General features: G+C 46.4%; 1 protein-coding gene across 1 annotated transcript in view; it reads right to left on the bottom strand.

The window, feature by feature from the left end:
• Positions 1 to 19921, bottom strand: part of MTMR9 (myotubularin related protein 9) — a 632238-nt gene that overhangs the window by 119860 nt on the left and 492457 nt on the right. The window contains exon 8 of the mRNA XM_069605728.1: positions 10635 to 10855. Coding sequence (XP_069461829.1) covers positions 10635 to 10855 — 221 coding nt within the window. The remainder of the gene's footprint in view (positions 1 to 10634; positions 10856 to 19921) is intronic.

The following is a 19921-nucleotide window of genomic DNA, read 5'->3' as shown; positions in this document are numbered from 1 at the left end:
GCATTAACTATTCCAGTTCCTTTAATGATGTTATGTTATTAGCACTTATAGAGCACACTTTCACCCGAAGCCATCTTGGTTTGTAATTTTCCAAGGTGGTGGCCTAGCCACAGGAAGCTGAAACAAGAGGGTTTTCACAGCACGCCTTAATATAAGGTGGTTCGCCATACCTCTGAGGTCAGGCGGAAGACCATTAGACAGCTTCCCAACAGCAAAGGGAAAGGCACGTCCTTCAACTCTGGATAGCCGAATTTTGGGAATGGCCACCAAATTAGCAATACCAGAGCGAAGTAACTGCCCTGGAACAAAAGGGAAAAATCTATCTTGTAGGCAGTCAGTCCCCTGGCAATTATAAGCCCAGTGGACAGGGCACAGGGATTTGAACGTAACCCTCTGGGCCACAGGGAGCCAATGAAGAGCCCAAAGCACTGGACTAATATGTGGTCCATAATGTGAATTAGTAGCCACCCGCGACGCCAGATTTTGCAGCAACTGCAGACAATGTATTGTGCCTGCGGGCTGAGCCAAGTAAAGAGCGTTGCAATAGTCAATGCGACTAGTGATCAGGTCATGCAACTACCAATGAATGACTGGAAAGAAAAGAGTACGTTCCAACATACTCTAAGCAGGAAATGCCCTGTTTTACAAACCGCACACACTTGCAGGGTCTTCAAAAGAGAAGATCAGAGAATCCCCAGATTCTTGACAACCATCACGGGAATAGGAAGATCACAAAGGGTGGAAGACCGGAATGAAGAGGTCCATATAGCAGAGCCAGAAGGGGGACCCACCACCAGGACTTCTGTCTTGTCCCCGTTCAGTGAGCCAGTGCGCATTCATTCACCACCCCCACTCCCCACCTACTGCCGACAAGCACGTGCATAACACAGAGGACACCCCAGCCTGGTACAGATCCAATCGACCAGAATAAGGGTGTCATCGACATAAGAGTAACATCGGAAGGAATGGGAGTGGGAGTGGGAGTGGACGAGGCGCCTTAGCGGCTGAACATAGATATCAAAAAGCATGGGGGGCAGAGGGGAGCCCTAAGAAACACAACATGACAGTGCAAAAGGAGAGGACAGAAAAGAAAGACAGCGACTGACTCCGGTTAATTGGGACTGAGGTGAACCAGGCCAGGACGGGCCCAGAGAGGCCAGTTAAAACTACCCGGGACTACAGGCTCTTTTGTGCTCTCAACATATGCAGCATTTCGCCCTGAAGTGCCCCAGTGTCCCATTTGCTCTCACTGGGTTTACTGGTCTTCACTGGCGGCTTCAGCGTTTCTCGCATCTCACCATTTTCTTTGCACTCGGCCCACTGCCTGGGAGTGCGTCCCGTTAGCCGCTTGGTTACCGCTTTGCCTTGCACTGCTTTTGGCGGCTTAAGCTGCCCGTGGCAATAATGCGGAAAACTTCTCTCGGCTCGGTTTCTTTGCACACCCTTCTGATCAGCCTCTGTGCTGCGCCCAGCAGTTTGTTTGCCTTCGGTATCCCAACTAGCATCAGAACAAGTTGGATTCATCAGCAGTCGTTTCAAATGTCCCAGCATTGGTTCGTATTTTCTAAAGACTAGAACGCAGCATTGGTTTGCCGCTTCTTCTCACCCTCAGTACTCCATCCCTCTACCTCATTTCAGTACTGTACAAGGGGGGGGATAAATAAGGTTCCTGGCCAGAAGAACCCAGGAATTCTCTCTCTACATCACAATAAGCCATACAGGAATGTTGCAAAGGTACATGGGTGCCATTAAGGATTATTCTCATTCAGCATTTTTCTGTCTCCCTGGAGTTTGCCCATCCCTGTGTGATCCTCCCGCAGTTAGCCACCCCCAGGGTCAGCGTCAGGTAGCTTCTGCCTTTCCCTGGTCAAGTAAGAGATGCTTCCCTCCAGGGATTCCGTGACGATGTTGCTAGATACGTCACAATAATTTCACTCAGACATTTGTGGGCACATTATCAATGCAATGTGCCCAATAAACAGCACACCCTACGTGTGTATATACACTCCAACAATCCCGCTGACGCTCGTCATTCTCCTCACTCTTCCTTTTCCCTGTACACAATGTTAAATTGCCTTCCCTTCTTAATACAGTGCTCTGTTCTCTTCCACCTAGGTGTGTGCACTAGAAGTCCTGGTTCAGAAACACAGCAGACAGCAATAAAAGTAAACATGTGAAGTAAATAGACACCACTGTGCACAGCAGAACAAAGGATGCAACATAAAGGAAGTAAGCGTGTACTTGGGTATAGTCAAATTGACAAACCAAAGTGTGAAAATACAACTTTTTGTATTCTTTCTACTGCCATGCCCTTGTGTATGGAAACGTAAGCATAATATTTTTTTGTGTGCAGTTTATTTGTTACAGTTATCAATGAAGTGTTATTTTACCCTCAAATGCCTGCACAATATCCCCCTGTCATATTGTACTTAATATCCCTTTATGACAGGGTCCTGGAGGAGCATCCATAGTAGATCAATTTTTACCCTCCTTTCCCCAAAACCATGTGTCCTACTGACTTTTTTTTGTTGTAAAAAGATGCATTTCATTATTAATAAAGGGGTGGTGGGCCCAGTTTCTCCATCTGATCACCTCATCTCTTCCAACTGATTCTTACCGGGTTTTTTTGTTCACACCTTTCTCAACTTTTGCTTGTTGCTTGTAAATGTGTATTTTCCAAATGTTCTCTTCAAACTTCAAAGCTTTTTTTGTAAACTTTGTTTATTAGATTTTCAGATGTCAGACTTAAAAGATGGTACTGTCATTACCCGACAATCATAAATAACAGTAAAGTTGAAAACAAAGAACAAACCATGCCAATCCATCCACCCCCCAAACCAGAGTGCCATACGAGACATGAAATTACAATGGAGACAACTAAATATAATCGTAACACAAGGAGCAGAGTCAATCCTGCACACTATCGGGGATAGCTTGACTGTAACCTGGGGGGGGGGGATCCGCATCTAGGCCATCACCTGGGGAACTCGGGTGCAAACAGTCTCAAGTCCGGTTCACATAGCTTCTATCCACAGGCCTATTACCCTCACTTGGTGTAGAGGCATAAAGGGACTACTTTTTCTCACACATGTTCATATAATTAAACAATTCCCAGTAAGAGGGTGCCGTTTGCTGCCCCCAAGGTCTAGCAATCCATAATCTGGCCACAACTGAGGCCATTGATAATTACTTCAGTTTACTCTTTGGGCCTGGGTCAAATAGAGCAAGCAGCCACAATTTGGGGACACATGGATTGTGAATTTCTATTATTTCAGACATGGTTTCCTCGATATGATCCCAGAACAGCTCCAGACAACATGAAATGTCAGCAGTGTCGGATCCACATCTGATGCAATGGGGAGATTTTCTTGGATAAAAGCTGTGAAGTCTGGCTGGGGAATAGTACATCTGCTGGTCAAATTTAAAGTGCATCAACCGAAGACCATTCATGGAGATATTACGCGTCTAGAGACAGACTTCTTTCCACTGGTCCTCAGTCACCACCTTCCCCAGCGCATTATCCCATCTGACCTTGGATGTGCTCATCTGATTCGTCTTCAGAGACCGAATACATTAATATAAGGATGAGACAAGGCTACTCTTGGTGGGAGGGGCAATGAAATGTTGAACTGGGGAGAGGCATTGGGAAACTGGGCCGTTTGGTCCGGATCACCTCCCGCAGTCAGAGAAACAAGAATTGTGTAACGGCCATGCATACCCCCCCTACTTTTCTGGACTTCCCACGCAATGCATCTTCCCTGATGTAGAAGATCACCCAGCGTGCAAATCCCCAACCACTCAAAGTGTAGTCGAAAAATATGTTCATGGGTTAGGGGGATATCTTTAGCCCGATATAGGGACAAATCGGGTGAGAACCAACACACGCGCGTGATTCTACGCTGCAGCGTATTCCAGGCAACAAGAGTGTTAGCTACAGGTTGTATCTCAGATTTCTCCTCCCTAATAGAGGTGTCCCAGAGCAGTCCCTTAATGTCGTTGGAGTGAGTTGTGACTTTTTCAAGAAGGATGTGAGGAAGGTCAGGGGACGGGGCCCACCACCATACAGAGTATTGAATCTGCACTGCCAGAAAGTAGAACCATAAATCGGGATACTCCAGACTGCCCTGTTCGTATGCTAAGATGAAGGTATCAGGATATTCTTGCCTGGCCCATGCCCATACAAAGCTTGTCATCAGGCTCTTGAGTCGAGACCAAAAAGTGGATTGGGGCCATGAGGGTACATTATTAAAAATGTGTAAGAGTTTGGGGAGAATCACCATTTTAGCCAAGGCCATGCGGGCCGCCTGTGAGATGGGTAAGCGAATCCATGCATCAACCTTATGCTCAAACTGCTCCAGAGGTTTAGCATACTTAAGTTTAAATAGTGCATCCGGGGAAGTGGTCACCTGCATGCCTAGGTGTGCGGATACCGTCAGGGCACCACTGGAATTCTTCGCCTATGTCCGATCGCACCACATAGAGTCAAGGGGAGAACCTCAGATTTGATCAATTGATCTTCAGGCCAGAGCGAGCACCGAACTGAGCTATCTCCTCTACCAAAGGCGCCAGATTATGTTTGCGGTGCTTCACATACAGCAGCACGTCATCTGCGTAAAGGGAGATGGTGGGAGTGAATTTTGACACCTCTGTGGGCGTGGAACTCTTATGGCACACGCCAGGGGCTCGATAGCCAATGCAAAAAGGATTGGGGACAATTGGCATCCCTGACAATGTTCCACGCGTCGGATGTATACTATCCAACAGGATGCGATTGGTATGTACTTTAGCTATCGGGGTCGAGTACAACAGCCTGACCCAGCTAAGATATGCAGTACCAATACCCAATCATCAGAGAACTTAAAAAAGAAAGGACCAATCCACCGAAATCAAAAGCCCTCTCAGCGTCAAGGGCGGCCACTACTATCGGGGTGGCCGGGTCTACCTTGTACATGAGGGAAAACAGACGGAGTAAATGATTCTGGGGTTTGTCCCCGGCCGCTGCCGGGGACAAAGCCCACCTGATCGAGGAGGACTAATGCATGTATATGTGGCAGTAGTCTGTCCACAAGAATCTTTGTGAGGATTTTGCTATCAATGTTAATCAACTATAACGGCCTATACAAAGGGCATTTACACAGGTCTTAAGCGGGCTTCAGCAGGACTGTAATAAAGATGGTTTTAGTGGACTCGGGGAGAACGCCATTTAATCTGGCTGCCTCATGTATAACTCGCGAATGGGAAATTAATAGGTCGGCATAGGCCTTATATAGCTCTCCTGTGATACCATCCAGTCCCGGGGCCTTACCATTCGGGGGAAGGAGAAACGCCCTCCGAAACGCCTGAGGGGGGTTCGTTCAGAGCCATCCTAGGGCCAGGGCCAATACATTGTTAATTTCCCTGTTATCTTTGATTGGGATACCCTCAGAGTTCTCCATTATTAATATGGATTCCAGCTGGCGCTCAGGCTTGATTGCCCAAACCAGAGTTCGGCTTGGATGATCATCTTCGGCATACGTGGCGGCCGCGGTCAGGTCGCCCAAGTAACGTTCCTCTCTCTCAGTAAGAATGGTTAGCTCATCCCTAGCAGTTCGCAAAAGGATCTGCACCTCCTGAGAGTCCTGGAGATCCTGTTGTATTTTGAAGAGCTTGATCTTGCATTCAAGTGAGGAGCTAGAACGCTGTATGGACCCGAGGACCTCGACTTCCTTAGCGATACAGCAACACCTATGAAACACTTTAAACGTTTCCCACACCACTCCAGGATCTGATAATGAGCCTGTATTTATTTCAAAGAAAGTCTGAATATCCCGCCTGATCTCCTCACGAAAGGCGTTATCCGCCAGGGCGCAGGACCTGAAGCGCCATCGCATGTATCAGGAGGGCGGCGGTTCTCAACTAGCACCAGTGAATGGTTGGACAGGTAGCGGGGGAGGATGTTGGCTTCCCTAATATCCCAAGCGAGGTTTGATGATACCATGACAGTCAATCCTGGAGGAACTACTATGCACCCCTGAGTAGTAAGAGTATTCCCTGGCAGTGGAGTGCAGGAGTCTCCAGGAGTCATGAAGGTCATGATACACAGCAATAACCGCCCATTTCTGAGCCGCTTTTGGGGTGGGGGGTGTAAAGTTAGTGAGGATCTATCGTGTTCGCGGGAGGGGGCAACATTGAAGTCGCCTGCCCAACCTATTTCATAGCCTATGCAGGTGGGTCGCACAACACTGGAATAATTGTGGGTCGTCGTCGTTCGGGGCATATATGTTAATAATAGCCACCCCTCCACCCGCTATTTCACCCATTTGCATCAGAAATGGACCCTTGTCCCCAATCTTGGCATGAAGCTTAAACTACAGTGATTGATGAATGTATGTGGTAACACCACAGGAGTAGGGCAAACCATATCTGTGAACCCCCCCCGCCAACCCCGTCAGGCCAGGACGTTTGTCCCCATGTGATAGGTGTGTCTCCTGCAGACATAGGATATTGGCCCCTGTGATTTTTAGCACAATTCGCGACTAGACTCTTTCTTGCCATTTGTGAATCCCGGTATGTTCCAGGATAACACTATCAATGCTACATGGTGTTCCTGTGTCATTTCCCGTGAGGCGTGTATGTTGAGTTAACTAATAGCCTTTGCATATAATCACCTTTTCCCCCCTGTGCATGCAGAATGAATTGCAGTGTGGAGGAACAGCGTTCCACTTAGAGATATGGCCTCCATAAATGTTAACTGTCAATCGGCACTTCCTAACACCCCTAACTATAAATGTCAACAATCCTAGTACTTCAACAACCCCTCTGGTCCCTCCCACCCCCGCCAGAAACTATAACTTACCAGCTCTCGATTCCCCTCCCCCACCCTGCCCATTCCCTACACTAGGGAGGAAAAATCACAAGACTTGATATGATATGGCATTTGTAACGCGCCTATACACAAGTGTTTCAAGGCGCGACAACAGACAACAAGTGGCAATGAAGTGGGGTTGCCGTCACGCATAGTGGGTGTGGGGGATCACAGCGGCTGGGGACACTGTGCAACACAGGTCTTTTTTAACAAGTGGTTGCTTTGCTGTGGCCCCCCCGAAGAGGGCTAATTATCTGCACTACTTAGCTATTCAACACAAATGCACATCTTGAAGTAGGTTGCAGTCCAAGGGGACACCCAGGAAGGATATTGCAGAGGCAAAGCGTTACGGGTCTCCACAGGGAGATCTCCTTGGGTCCGGGATGTCCCTGGCAAAGCGCTCCACGGCCTCAGGAGACATAAAGAAAGTCACTTTGCCGTCCAGCACCACCCTAACTTTGGCCAGGAACAGCATAGAGTATCTAACTTCTTTCTTCCTAAGGATATTCTTGGCCTTTAGAAAAGTCTTACACTGGTGCTGCACCTGAGGGCTGAAGTCGGCGAAAGGTTGAATCATCGCAGATCCCCAGCGGAGCTCCCCCTTCACCCTGGCTGCTGGAAACAGAATGTCCCTGTCCCGGTAACTGAAAATGCGGGCTATCATCGCCCTCTCTGGGGGTCCTGGGGGAGGTTTAGCCGCCAGGGACCTGTGCGCCCATTCCACCATGAACATGCGAGTGACCAGAAGTTTATCTAGGATTTCTAAAAGTAGCTTCTCAATGAATGTCAATGGGGGTGGATTTGGGTATCCCTGTTATCCGAATGTTGTTCCTCCTAGATCTCGCCTCTAGGTAGTCGTTCTTGGCCATCACCCTCTTGATGTTCTGCTGGAGAGAGGCAATCTCTCTCTGGAGAGTTACTATCTTGTCTTGGCTGTAACCAATTCTTTGTTATGCATCCGACATATGCCCAGATAGTTTCTAGACCGCAGAGACATCCACCTTGCAGGTAAGTGCGTCTATCTTTGCTCCCAAGTTGTCCATGCTCCCCTTTAAGGCCAGTAGTGTCTGATTAAGTGAAGCAACGTCCAATTGTGAGGGCCCAGGGTTGGTCGGAGAGGGGTTCGGGGGGGTGATACGCTGATCTGGCAAACTGGTCCATTCTCGACTGTCGCTTGGGTTTTGTTTCCCCATATGGAGCAGCTGAGAACTGATCAAAAAGTCTGCTTCTGATGGGGTATTGGTGGATCCGCCGACCTCTCAGTTAGGTCCACAGCAATTCCGGTGTAAGGCTCATCTCCCCTCTCTACTCAGCTGCCGTGAGGTCCACCAGGGGGGATCTATCCCAACGTATGTCCAAGTTGAGGGGTATACAGTGTGGACCAAAGTGGACTTGGCCCAGGTGGTTGTTTAGGTAACCAGAGGGGGCTCAGCCGTGTCAGTGTGATCACTGCGGGGTCCCCTGTTTGGGAGATGTGTGCGACTACACAACCAGGTCACCAAGCACCGGGGGAGGATCTCACAGAGTCGTGGTTTGAGCAGTTCTTTCCCACCAAGGGGCATGGCGGGCCATGGGTGCACCGGAGCCCCATGGACACTCCAGGGGAAGCCAATCAGATCACCCACATCTACTCACCACTTCACTGGTGAAGTGCAGACGTCCACCGGGGTGTCAGTAATGTTGACCAGGTGAGCCTGTCAATCCAGATAATGGGTCGCAAGTAGCGGTTATTGAGTGTACCCTTGTACAGCCTTGCAGTCTGGGGTAGAAATGTGCCAAGGCAGATTGGGGGTGGTAGCAAGCGGGGTCAGAGTCCGATGGATTGGACAGATAGCGCAAGGCTGTAGGTGATTATGCAGCCCACCTTGAGTTTAACAGCGCGCAGCGTCTAGGGTCCAAGACGCTGCAGGCCCATGATCTTGCTGCAGGTGTCCATCCGGGAGATGTGTGTAAGGGCCAGAAATGCCAGGGTCCAGGATCAGCCATATAATCAAATGTGAATTTAAAGGGGGGGGGTGGAAGGGGCAAGCAGATCTCGCCAGCATGCCTCAGGGGGTATAAGGCGACATGAGCCACAGCATGAGTACCACACAGATCAGTCAGAGCACCCCAGGTGCAGGGGCCATTTCATGCATGTTATCGCAGCCGGTATCCTCACAATTTCAGGACGCCCCACCAGGAAAGTCCATCACCCAGGATGGGGTCAAAGCGTACCTCACAGATCGAGCCAAGAAGTATGCCGCTGTGGGAAGCACCGCTGCTGGGGGGTGCTCACCTTCGGTGATTGATGTTCCGCTTTACACTCCTGGGGGAGAGGGAGTTCCACGCCCAGGTACCGGATGGTCTGCCACGGGTCCTGGGCGTCAGTTCAGGATGGAAGGTTACACCAGGCAATGGCTGCGAATGGGGAATCTCCAAGAGGTCCAGCGCCGTGAGGGGGAGGGGCAGCTAGGGGCCGGGCACCCAAACCCGGCGGGCCCGTGGGTAGGGAGCTTGTTGCAGCACTGCAACAGGATACACAGGAGGGGCAGAGAGAGAGAAGATGAGGACGCCAGTCTCACGCAATCCGCCAGCCAAGGCGAGGAAAGGCAGTCAGGCTCCAGCCATGCACCGCAAGGTCCGCGCCCACCAGGGAGGGATACAGCCGCGGGAGGTTAGCGATGCCGGGATGGAAGAAGTCCTTAGGGGGCTGCGTGTGAGCGTGGGGCCACCCACCTCCCACAGTCAGGCCTCAGAGCAATCGCTTGACTGCTGTCCCCCCTCGGCCGACGTGCTGAAGGGAAGCCAGGGTACCGCACCAGTAAGTGGCTCAGTCACGGGACACCCCTCACTGCAGGTCCATCAAAGGAAGGCTCCGATGCGAGGTCCACAGCAGGAGGGAAATGTAGATATATGCAGGAGGCTCCCGCCTCCACAGCAGGAGTTGGTGACTACAGGCCGAGTAGCCCGGGCACCAACTCAGTCGGATGGCCATGCTGCAGGCGGTCCAAACTGTCCCCTCCGATTCCCAAAGGTTTATTACTCCCGGCTGACTTCTATTGTCAGTAAATTATGCCGGCATAAGCAGGATGCAAGGCAGGATATTCAAAGGCAGTCAGAGCACTGTCAGGCGTCAGCCATTTCCTAGCCTCGCAACAGCGCCGCCTCAAACCTCAAAGCTTTAAACCTTTTTTTCAAATTAAGCACCATACACCTAACTTTAAAGGGAGCAGTAGAATGTGAGATGGAGAAGGGCCTAAATGGGAAGGAGCTGCTTTAGGGGAAAGGAAAGCTCTATGTATAGCTGGGAGCAGCAGGACCAAGCAACAATAGGGCAGACCAATAGAAAGTCTTAAAAGCAGACTCTTCAGGTTCATTGTGAAGGAGGCCAGAATGTGATGGCCTTTCCAATGCAGTTATGATTTAAAAAGTCAAGTATTTTAATATTGGATGGGTGGAGCCAAATATAGTGGTCACCCATACAAGGTTAGAGAATTATGCAATGGGTCATAACAGGTAACCTAGCTTGCCATAAACACATGTCCAGACTCCTTCTCACCTCTACTCTTCTCCTGTGGTCTGTCTTTAAATGTACGCTTGCAGCAGAATACTGAAATAACTGAAGGCGCATCCAGAAACAGACAACATTCAGAATCAAGCAACAAAAGGAAAGCACAATTTGATATTTGTATGCAGCATGCAGCCCTGCTTCAGGAACATGCAAAAATAACAAAATGGCCTCTTCACAGCTAACTTCTAGCATACAATGACGTAGTACTGGTGGAATGGGACTAGCACTTCCTTCACTAACCTTTCATTTTCATTGTTGCCAAGGAAAGTGCCAAACTGCGATGCGTATGCATGCTCAAACAGCATGATGAGAAAGTGCTCGTTGAACTCGAAGGAGCAGGGGAACTGACAGAGTATCTGCCACACACAGTCCAGGAAGAGCAGGAAGGTCGGAGCTTCCCACTTCTGCTTGCTGTTGGAATAGGCAGACTGAAGGCACCTCTGCTGAAACGGGTGGCCGGCCTAAAGACAAAGAGAATGGTAAGCAAAGCATCTAGCCTCCCAAACAGTTGAACATTCATCCCCCTCATACTACACAAATATGGTCTTTATGGTCCTTGTGATTAAGAAATGGAACCGTTATGTCAAACGCTCATGGGTTTCTTCACAAGTCTTTAGACTAAACATGCCGGCTTGTCATCGCTATTAGGAGGACGGGGAGGTTAGGGAATGAAGGGATGAGTGAACAGAAGGATGAGGGAGTGGAGTGGTAGGGAGAAGCTCGCACTTGGGTATAATACACCCTATGGGGACCAGAACCCAAATGCACACAAGACCATGCCTACCTCCAGACGTGGTATTGGTTTAATTTCATTATTTTATTAATAACACTCCACTAATGCAGTTCATTATTTGGATAGAGCAACCTTAAACTGTGCATTGTGTAACGTCCTTTCAAATTTTGCAGTAGAATACATTTTGAGACCAGTACCTAGTTAATGTGCAAGTTAGTTAATGTGCAAGTTAACATGAACAGTAGAATATTTTTCCTGCAATCTGCTGTATTGTCTTTTTTCAATACTTAACATATTTCTATTTGCTGAATAAGAGGATGAGTGATAAAATCAAATATTGTACAAAGTACAAAACGTGGAGCAATCCGCAAGCAGGGGTACGAATGGTGGATACGCAGGTACTGTAGGGGCCAAAGAAACAGTGATGCCATACACAGGGGACAGCTCAGACCCACAAAGAAACTACAATGCATACATGTAGTCATACCAAAACATAATACAATAAAGAATGAGCAAAGCAGGAGATCAAGCGGGGCACTGCGGTGTGTTCGGATAGGGCCCACTTCTATGGAGAGGAGATGGAGTTTAAGTCAGATTTCTAAGCAGGGATAGTAATGATGCTTTTGTCATCAAGGAGGAGAGTATTCCAGTGATGGTGGGCAAGACGAGAAAAGCATTGGAAGTGAGCAGCAACACAAAGATTTGGGGAACAGAAAGAGTAGTAGGAGGCATTTAATTAATGACCCTTGATTCACAAGAGCCAGCCAGTATGGAGTTGCTTGGCCCATATAGTGGAGATGGATGTGCAGGGTGTGGGTTGAGAATCATGTTAAGGAGCGTGTCACAGTATAGTGGGAGGTCCAGGGGGATGTTGGAACTGTTGCCAAGTTCCAGTGTGTTGAAACGTCAAGCAGGTGTAACTTCGCTATAGTCAGTGTGAGTGTTAGGAACTTGTGGAATTTCACTTGCAAACTGATTGACTGTGTTAGGGGATTGAGATAGAAGGTCAGAGGTGAAGGATAGAGGGGATGTAAGACTGGGTGGGGAATTATCAGGGATGTAGATGCCTTCAGCCATCCAGTGGCAGTTAGCCAGAAAACAGAGATACAATAGGAGAGGTTGAGATGAACAAGGGATAGGAAAAAATCTGTCTGGTGTCAGCAAATAAATGGTAGGAGAACCCAAAAGAGGACATGAGTTTGCCCAGTGAGAAAGTGTACAGCATAGAGAAGAGGGCTGGGGATGCAACTCCCACTTACAGGTGGGTGGGAGAAAGGTGTGGGCGTTCCAGGAGATGGCAAATTAGCAGCTAGAATGATCGGAAGTAATCCAAGCAAGAAGAGTGTCCTGGATGCTAAGGTTACATATGGCAAGAAGGGGGAGGGGTGGCCAAAATATCAACGGCTGCCGAGGTCAAGGAGAATGAGGATAAGAAGAGTTAGAAGTAATGGGCCAGGGTGCAAAAATGAAAGTTTTAAGCTCCTACCCAGCCATGAAAAAGTTACTTGCCGCCTCAATGTATATGCATACAAACAGCACACCATTTCTTACTTGCCAAAAATGTAATATCACTAGCCAACGGTTAGTCGTACGTGCTAATTGTGTGCCGTGGACGGGCCACAGTAAGAACGCTGGAGATGTGGGTCTGTGCATTTTCGGTGGAGTGACTTCTATACAAGCCATATTTGAAGGGGTCACAAAGACTGCTCACTTTAATGCAAGTGGAGACCTGGGTTAAAGGACACCCAATCAAGGAGCGATCTTTGCACCAATGCCTTTCATGAATATGCATGTTGGATTTTAGTTTGCAAATCTCTGGTGAGATCAGGGCTGAGGGCTAGCAGTGAAAATGGTGAGCTGAGTATCAGTTTTCCAAGGGAGTGCTGAGAACTGCGTGGAAGTCAAAGGCTTGAGAGTCCAAGATGGGGAGAGGGCAAGAAGAGATGACTGAGCTTCAACTGGGTAGGGGGTCGGTGCATTAAGTATGAACTTCTGTTGAATTAAGGTGATTTGGGGCAGAGAGGGAGGATTGCAATATTAAATTGAAAAAGCAAATGATCGGTAGGGGACAGGGGATCAATGGAGGATGGATGAGGCCAGGGAGAATGGTAAGAAAATGAGGATATGGGAATTGCCATGCACGTGATTCAGTTGATCAAGGGCGCCTGTCAGGCAGTAAGTACTCTGTTAGAGTTAAGTCAAGCTCTTGGGTGGGGAATATTTTAGGGAGTTACATATCTTTATATCACAGTAATATATAACGAATGCTCGACAAGGTTGATGGGTAAAGGGAGAGGGTGTATGAACCTTGCTTATTGTCACTATTTCCGGTCAACCAGAACTCGGTCATGAATGCTGGCTCTGTGGATGAGACTACTGGGGCTCTAGTGGTTGAAGTGGACATGGTGGGCCATAACTCCATTGATCGAGCCAAACGTCAAGATTAAGCCACCATTGATGATGAACAGTTTTCTCCATCATCAGGCAAGGCGATGACAGAAAGGTTTAAGAAATGATTAGGTGCTACCCAAACCAGCTGCAGTTGAAGGCTTGGGCAGGGCTTGCATGAGTCCAGGTCAGGTTGGAGCCTTTCACCCCTTAATCCAGATGCCGTTCCTCAGAATAAGCACTCTTCTTAGAGATGGATTTAGAGTGCTTTCCCCTTTCACTGCTTAATGCACCAGGGGAAGTCTGTGTGGGCTTGTTTCGTGAAGGGATCATTATCTCTTCACTTACATAATGAAGTAGTTGTCTCCTCTCTAGCAGAACATGTAGCAGTCTCTAGGTACATGGTCAGGATGCAGATGGCAAAATCACTGATCATGAGACTCCTTTAGGAATACATTATTGGGACTTCTGTTAACTTATTTCACAGTTTACAAGTAAACATGTTAACATTTAATTACATTAATGTATACTGTAGTCATAACATTCATAAAAATAAATTCATGCAAGTTCATGTAATACAATTTTAACAAAAGCTAAAATACTTTCCACATATCCCAGATTCAAATAAAGTTCACACAAATTCAAATTAGTACAACTTAATTTCTCATCCTAATTTATCTACATTAATTCAAGGGAGAGAGAAAAGGGAAAAATAAAGAAAATAGTTAATTTAAAAGTAGCAATTGTGGCTTTTGGAGGACTCCTTGACAGGAAATCCCCAATCCAGTTAAAGCCTCACTAGGGTGTGTTTTTCAATAAAAGTAATAGCAGTACAATGGTTAGAAATCCCCCTTACTTGTTTTTTATTTAAATGGTATAGTTTATTTCTAAACTTTTCATTTATCTACACTTCTTGATCGTGTTCGAACAGAATTAATACACAGTCTAGAGATTTGTGTCCTCTGGTTTTGAGTCTTTTCTTAGGATTCTTCGCCAAAATTCAATGATCGTGAATATCATTTTGTTGAGTTTCACATACATTTCCCTGTAGGTGCTTCTCAAGTCCGACAGATCCTCGCATTCCATTATTAGATGGAAGAGCGACTCAAGATGGCCAGGGTCTTTACAGAATCGTCAGTATGCCAGGCCTGTTGGTAGTTGCTTTATTTTCGTCAATCATTCTCTGGTTGGCAGCAAGTTAACACGTAATCACAGGAATAGATCACGTATCTCTATCAGGGAACAGTTTCAAATAATTCGGAAGCCGATTAATCGCCCTGGCTTCTGATATGCAGTTGGGATTCATGCGATATTGTGTTGTGGCTTCAATTGTATGAATCCAATCATTGAGCATGATTTTTTTTTTTCGCATGCTGAGGGTGTTGATTCAGCATTTCTTTTGAGATTTCTGATGTCACAAGTACATGGTCCAAAAAACGTTTTCCAGTTGTATAAGGAGGTTGCAGTTGAGTTGCTAGAAAGAATTTCTATGGCTGGGACTTGATCTCCGTTCTGGGTTTTTCGGAACATGTCAAGATTTTTTCACAGTACAATGGATTGAAGTGATTGTGTGGTGATCCTAGCCATGGGGAATTTTGAGGGCAATGATAACACCTTACGCCAGAATATGGCCTCATGTTGTTGCCATATATCTGAATCGAGGTTAATCATTGCCTCAGCCCTGTAAGCGAGTATGGCTACTACTTTCTGTCGAAAGAAAGGGAGTACCGGTTTCAACGAAAATGTTCCTTATTTTCTATGGATGAAGCTGCCTTGTCTCGCCAGGGCATGCGCTTTAGATTTCAGGTGGATACACCATTCTGTCTTGGATTTAGATTGATTAATCCATACTCCCAGATATTCCACGGAATTCACCTGGACAAGTTTTTTATGTTGTAGGAACCATGAAGGTTTCGACTTCGAATGTTTCTTGGTTAACAGCATGATTTGGGTTTTCTCGATGTTTATCTTTAATTCGTTCAGCGTCATGTTGTATTCGTGTCGATCTAAGCAGGTCTGGAGGCCTCTCTGTGTTTTATCGAAGATCACAATGTTGTCAGCGTACATCATCTGCGGTAGGGCTGTAGGGTTGAGTTTTGGTGTATTTCGGGTCGGAATGTTCATATACTCATCAAAGTCAAAGGTGAACAGATTGAAGAGTATCGCCACCAAGGGACAGCCCTGTTTCTGGCCGTTTGATGTCATTATTGCTTTCGAAACTATGCCATCCATTTTCATACCCATTTGTATACTGGTGTTGGTATATAATAGTTTGACAGGCTCTAGCATATCTGGGGGACACCCCCACGCTTTCAGTTTGTACCAGAGCACTTGTCTGTTAATCATGTCGAAGACAAGTTTTAGATCGACGAAAACTGCATATATTTGAATTTTTCCTTGGATGGCGTCATGTTTTAGCATATTTAATAAAAGCAAGTTGAGATTCGTCCCGACCCTTTTGACAAATCCAGTCTGTCTGTCTGTCTGTGGTTGTTGGCAGCCCAGTTGGTTAGTTTTTCTAGTAGGTATGTGGCAAATACTTTCCCAAGTGGATCAAGCAGGGCAATAGGATGATAGTTATTCGGTTGTTTTCTGTCTCCCTGCTTGAAAATGGGGACCAGGATTGCAGATTGCCATGTTGGCATTTAATTCCGAAATCAGGCTCAACAACTGGATGCAAAGTTTTGTCCATTGCTGAGGATTCTGTCTAATGAGTGCGCTGGATAGCCCATCGGTGCCAGGGGCACGAGACACATTTAATTTGGATATTTCAGCGATGTCCTCTTGATTAAGCTCAAGTGACCATCTGTCGGAAGGTTTCTCCACTTCTACTTTGGTGTTTGAGTCGCGCGTTTTATATAATTCCGTAAAATGGGTAATCCAACTGGATTCAGGTACATTCGAGATCAATCTGTCATTGCAACTATCGCGTTGGTTTAAGATGTTCCATGCATTCCTGTAGTTTTTAATGGGACAAGGCTTTAAGCATTCTTTCTGAGTCCTGTTGGATTAACAGGTATCTATTGGTTTCGCTCCAGTTTGCATATTTCTGTTTCGCCTTTTTGATGAACAGTTGTTTCCTTCGTTACTTTTGTTGATGGCTTTGATTGTTTTACGCATTTCTCTTTTTTTTCTCTTTTTGTTGAGGACTGAAGGTGTGAAGATGCATCGGTTGAGTAGTCTTACAGGTTCTGTTTTGTTGGAAGGGCAGTAAGATCTATTAATATTTTAGCTTACTCATTCCATTTCGTTGTGTAGCCAGGAAGGTTTCAGGTAGTGAGCATATGTGTTTTGTATTTAGACGCAAGCTCATTCATCTTTCATCCAGCTCAACTCTTGATAGTGTCAATTTTAATCTTATTTGATGTTTTGAGGCCCAAGTTAGATGTTGCATCGAATGGTCACTGTTTGAATGGGTGGTATCAAGTCTGAATAAGGTGTGTGTTATTCCTTGAGAAGCGTACATGTGGTTGATGATTGCCACAGAGGAGCCTCCAGACTAGGTCGGCTGCATTTCTCCTTTGTTTTTCAACGGTTTGGTTACAAGCGAGAGATTTTGGCAGTCCATCGTCCTGCTCTCGGGGTGAGAGAGTATGGGTCTAGGGATTTTCCTTGTGAGTCGTATAGGTGTAAATTTAAATCTCCACATAAAAGGAATTCTGTTTTTGGAAGCGATCAATTATATCAATAGCTGTGAATATGGCATCTATGAACACTTTGTTTACTGCTACCGGATTCCAGTAGAGATTCACAATTGTCAAGATCTTTGTCAGTTGATGAGGGTCCATCAGTTTCAATAGAGGGACTGTCAGATTGGTAACTCAAGATGGTGGTTTTGGATCCAAGGGTTTTCGTTTCTGAATTTCAAGATTTCAAAATTTGCATCAACTCTTATCAGGGTCAGAAGGCCAGCAGCCGTATCGCTGGATTCACCTGAGTGAGGTAATTTTCAGATGCCAGTTGTTGGGTGAGCCATGTCTCTTGAAGACAAATGATCTAAGAGCAGTCGAGTGTTGGGATGCTCTCAGGATAAGGAGAATGGCCTTGAGTGTTCCATGAGCATAGGGAGATCTCATAGCCCCTTTCTTGAGTTGATTGTTAATAATTAAAGGGGCCCGGTTCAGATCGCGGCCTTTCGGTGCAATTCAAGTCTCTCCATATCGGGTGCTTTGAGGCCGGCATGCTCGCTTTTCTTGCGTGCGAGTACTTACTCAATGTTCTCTCATCTTCATTCTGAGACGGCTGCCGAGTCCTGACTTAATCAATGTTTGTTTCTTGGGTTGTATCGGGAGATTGTTCAGGGTTCCATCTCCTGCTCCGCTCCATTGCAGCTACAGAGTCCTCAAGGTGCTGTACGCAGAAAAAGCCAAGTTGCAAATAGTTGTATTTCAAAACATTTGTCATTACTATTGGATCGTAGAAATCCACCCATACATCATCTAGCACATGGTCGTCAAGGAAGTCTACTAGTTTTATATCATCGGAAGATATAGAAAACAGCTGTGGGATCGCACAAAGTAAACGTATTATGTTGGCTCTATTTATTATCAGCCCTTCGTTGTCTTTGGATACTTGTTGAATCTGTATTCTGTTCACCCCTTGCTTTTTCCTGGGGCCGATGAATTTTGGGCATGTCAATTCTGTTCCCTTTACTTTTTCACTCCTATTAGGGCGTGTTGGGGAGTTATCTGTGTTGGACTCCAGGGTTGTGTTTTCGACGTTGGTTAAGTCAATAAGTTCAGCTTGATTTTCGTAGGTGGTTAGAGAGTCGGAGGACACTTCATCACATGTGTAATCTCTCACGGAGTTGTGAAATTCGTCATCCGATATTTCTTCGCTGGATAGGTTACCTGTCCTCTGTTCTTCTAGGTCGTTCTCGTCATACTGGTCGAGGACCATCAGTGATCTCAGATTTGGCTAATTTGTATTCATTGGTGAGTGATCTGCTTCATTATCTTGTTTCTGTTGGAGTGAAACGTTCTGTGCGAATGGTGTTGGTTTCGGTATTGACTGCAGTTTTGTTATTGATTTCATTAGATTCGGAAATTGATTATTTACAATTTCCAAGTGTTGGTTTGTTTTACTTTGCTGTTTCTTGGAGACGATCGCTGGTAAGGTCAAATTTCTCAAGAAAGCCTTCGAGCCTTTCTGGTTCTTTTTAGGTTTGGGTACTTGTTTCTGGGACTCTTTTTGTGCGGGTTTAAGACAAAAATGTCAGTTTTCTTTTAGGGAGATACGCAGCTTGCTGCGCATCTACTCTTGGTTGAGAGACTACATCTGTCTTGCCAGGCTCGCTTTGCGTTGCTGTTTCCTTTAGTGGTTGGATAGGGCTGGTGTGCATTGACAGCGTTTGTTCCTCGTTCCCATTTCTTTGGAGATTCTCAATAGGGTTACGTATCTTCGGGGCTGTCTTGGGGGGTATTGGCACTTCAGTTAAGCAATTGGAAACTTAAGTCGGGCAATGCTTCGTTGCATCAATGCCAATTCATCCATTGTGGAGTTTGTAGTCAGCATAGTTATTAGTATTTTGTTCAGTTCAATTTTGTCAATACGATCGTTTCTCATGAGTTCCAACTATCTGTTCTGCCAACGGATACTTGTTTCTGCTTCAACGTTCGTCCTTTCTTGTATTTCGTCTATAAATGCTTCGATGTAGATCTGTTTAGAGTGCATAAGAGCCAGTAGGGTAGCTTGATCTTTCATTGTATCCACATTTGTCTCGTATAATTTCCAAAGGGGAAGTAATGCCTGTGATGTAGTAGTGATCAGCATATTTTGGAGATTCAGCATTGTGGTCGGGATTGGGTTCTGTTGGTATACGTTTGATGGAGTGCATTGGCATTTTTCAGTAGGTTTTTCCAGTGATGGTGCCGTTTCTCGATCACTAATCGGTGGACTCTCTTGCTTTATTGGCATATGCGTGTTCCTGTTTTGAATTGGGATTGGTTGCGAACATGCAGCATTTGTACTCAATGGGGTTGAGGTTGGATGAGTTTTTGTGTCTTTTCTCCAATTTTCCAGGAAGACCGCTTTCCTTTTTTCGTGGTTTGACACAAGTAGCACTATTTCTGTGATGTCGAGTGAGTCGCGCTGCACGCGCACTCTGTGTATGGAAGGCAGAGGATCTTATATCGTCAGATTTGATTCTTTGGCCATGCTTTATTTGCCAGCGTTGTTTTGCCAAGAGTGCTTTCTTTTTTAAGTGAAAGTTCCCAGTTGACCGGGGGGAGTGAGTAGCTTGAGTCTGGGTCGTCTGTATTGGGCTCAAGGTGCGACTCATTCCCCAAGACACTCTTGCCAGCCAGAGAGTTCCTTTGGGCGGTCAGGGCGGGGTTTGATATAAACAATGCATTATCGCCCGCTGCTCGTATATCGGGGGATTTTGTCTATGAGGTTAGTACATCTT

Source organism: Ambystoma mexicanum, chromosome 4p, assembly GCF_040938575.1.
Source record: "Ambystoma mexicanum isolate Mex_15411 chromosome 4p, UKY_AmexF1_1, whole genome shotgun sequence".
NCBI classification, from domain to species: Eukaryota; Metazoa; Chordata; class Amphibia; order Caudata; family Ambystomatidae; genus Ambystoma; species Ambystoma mexicanum.
This window is presented reverse-complemented; position numbering and strand designations above follow the sequence as displayed.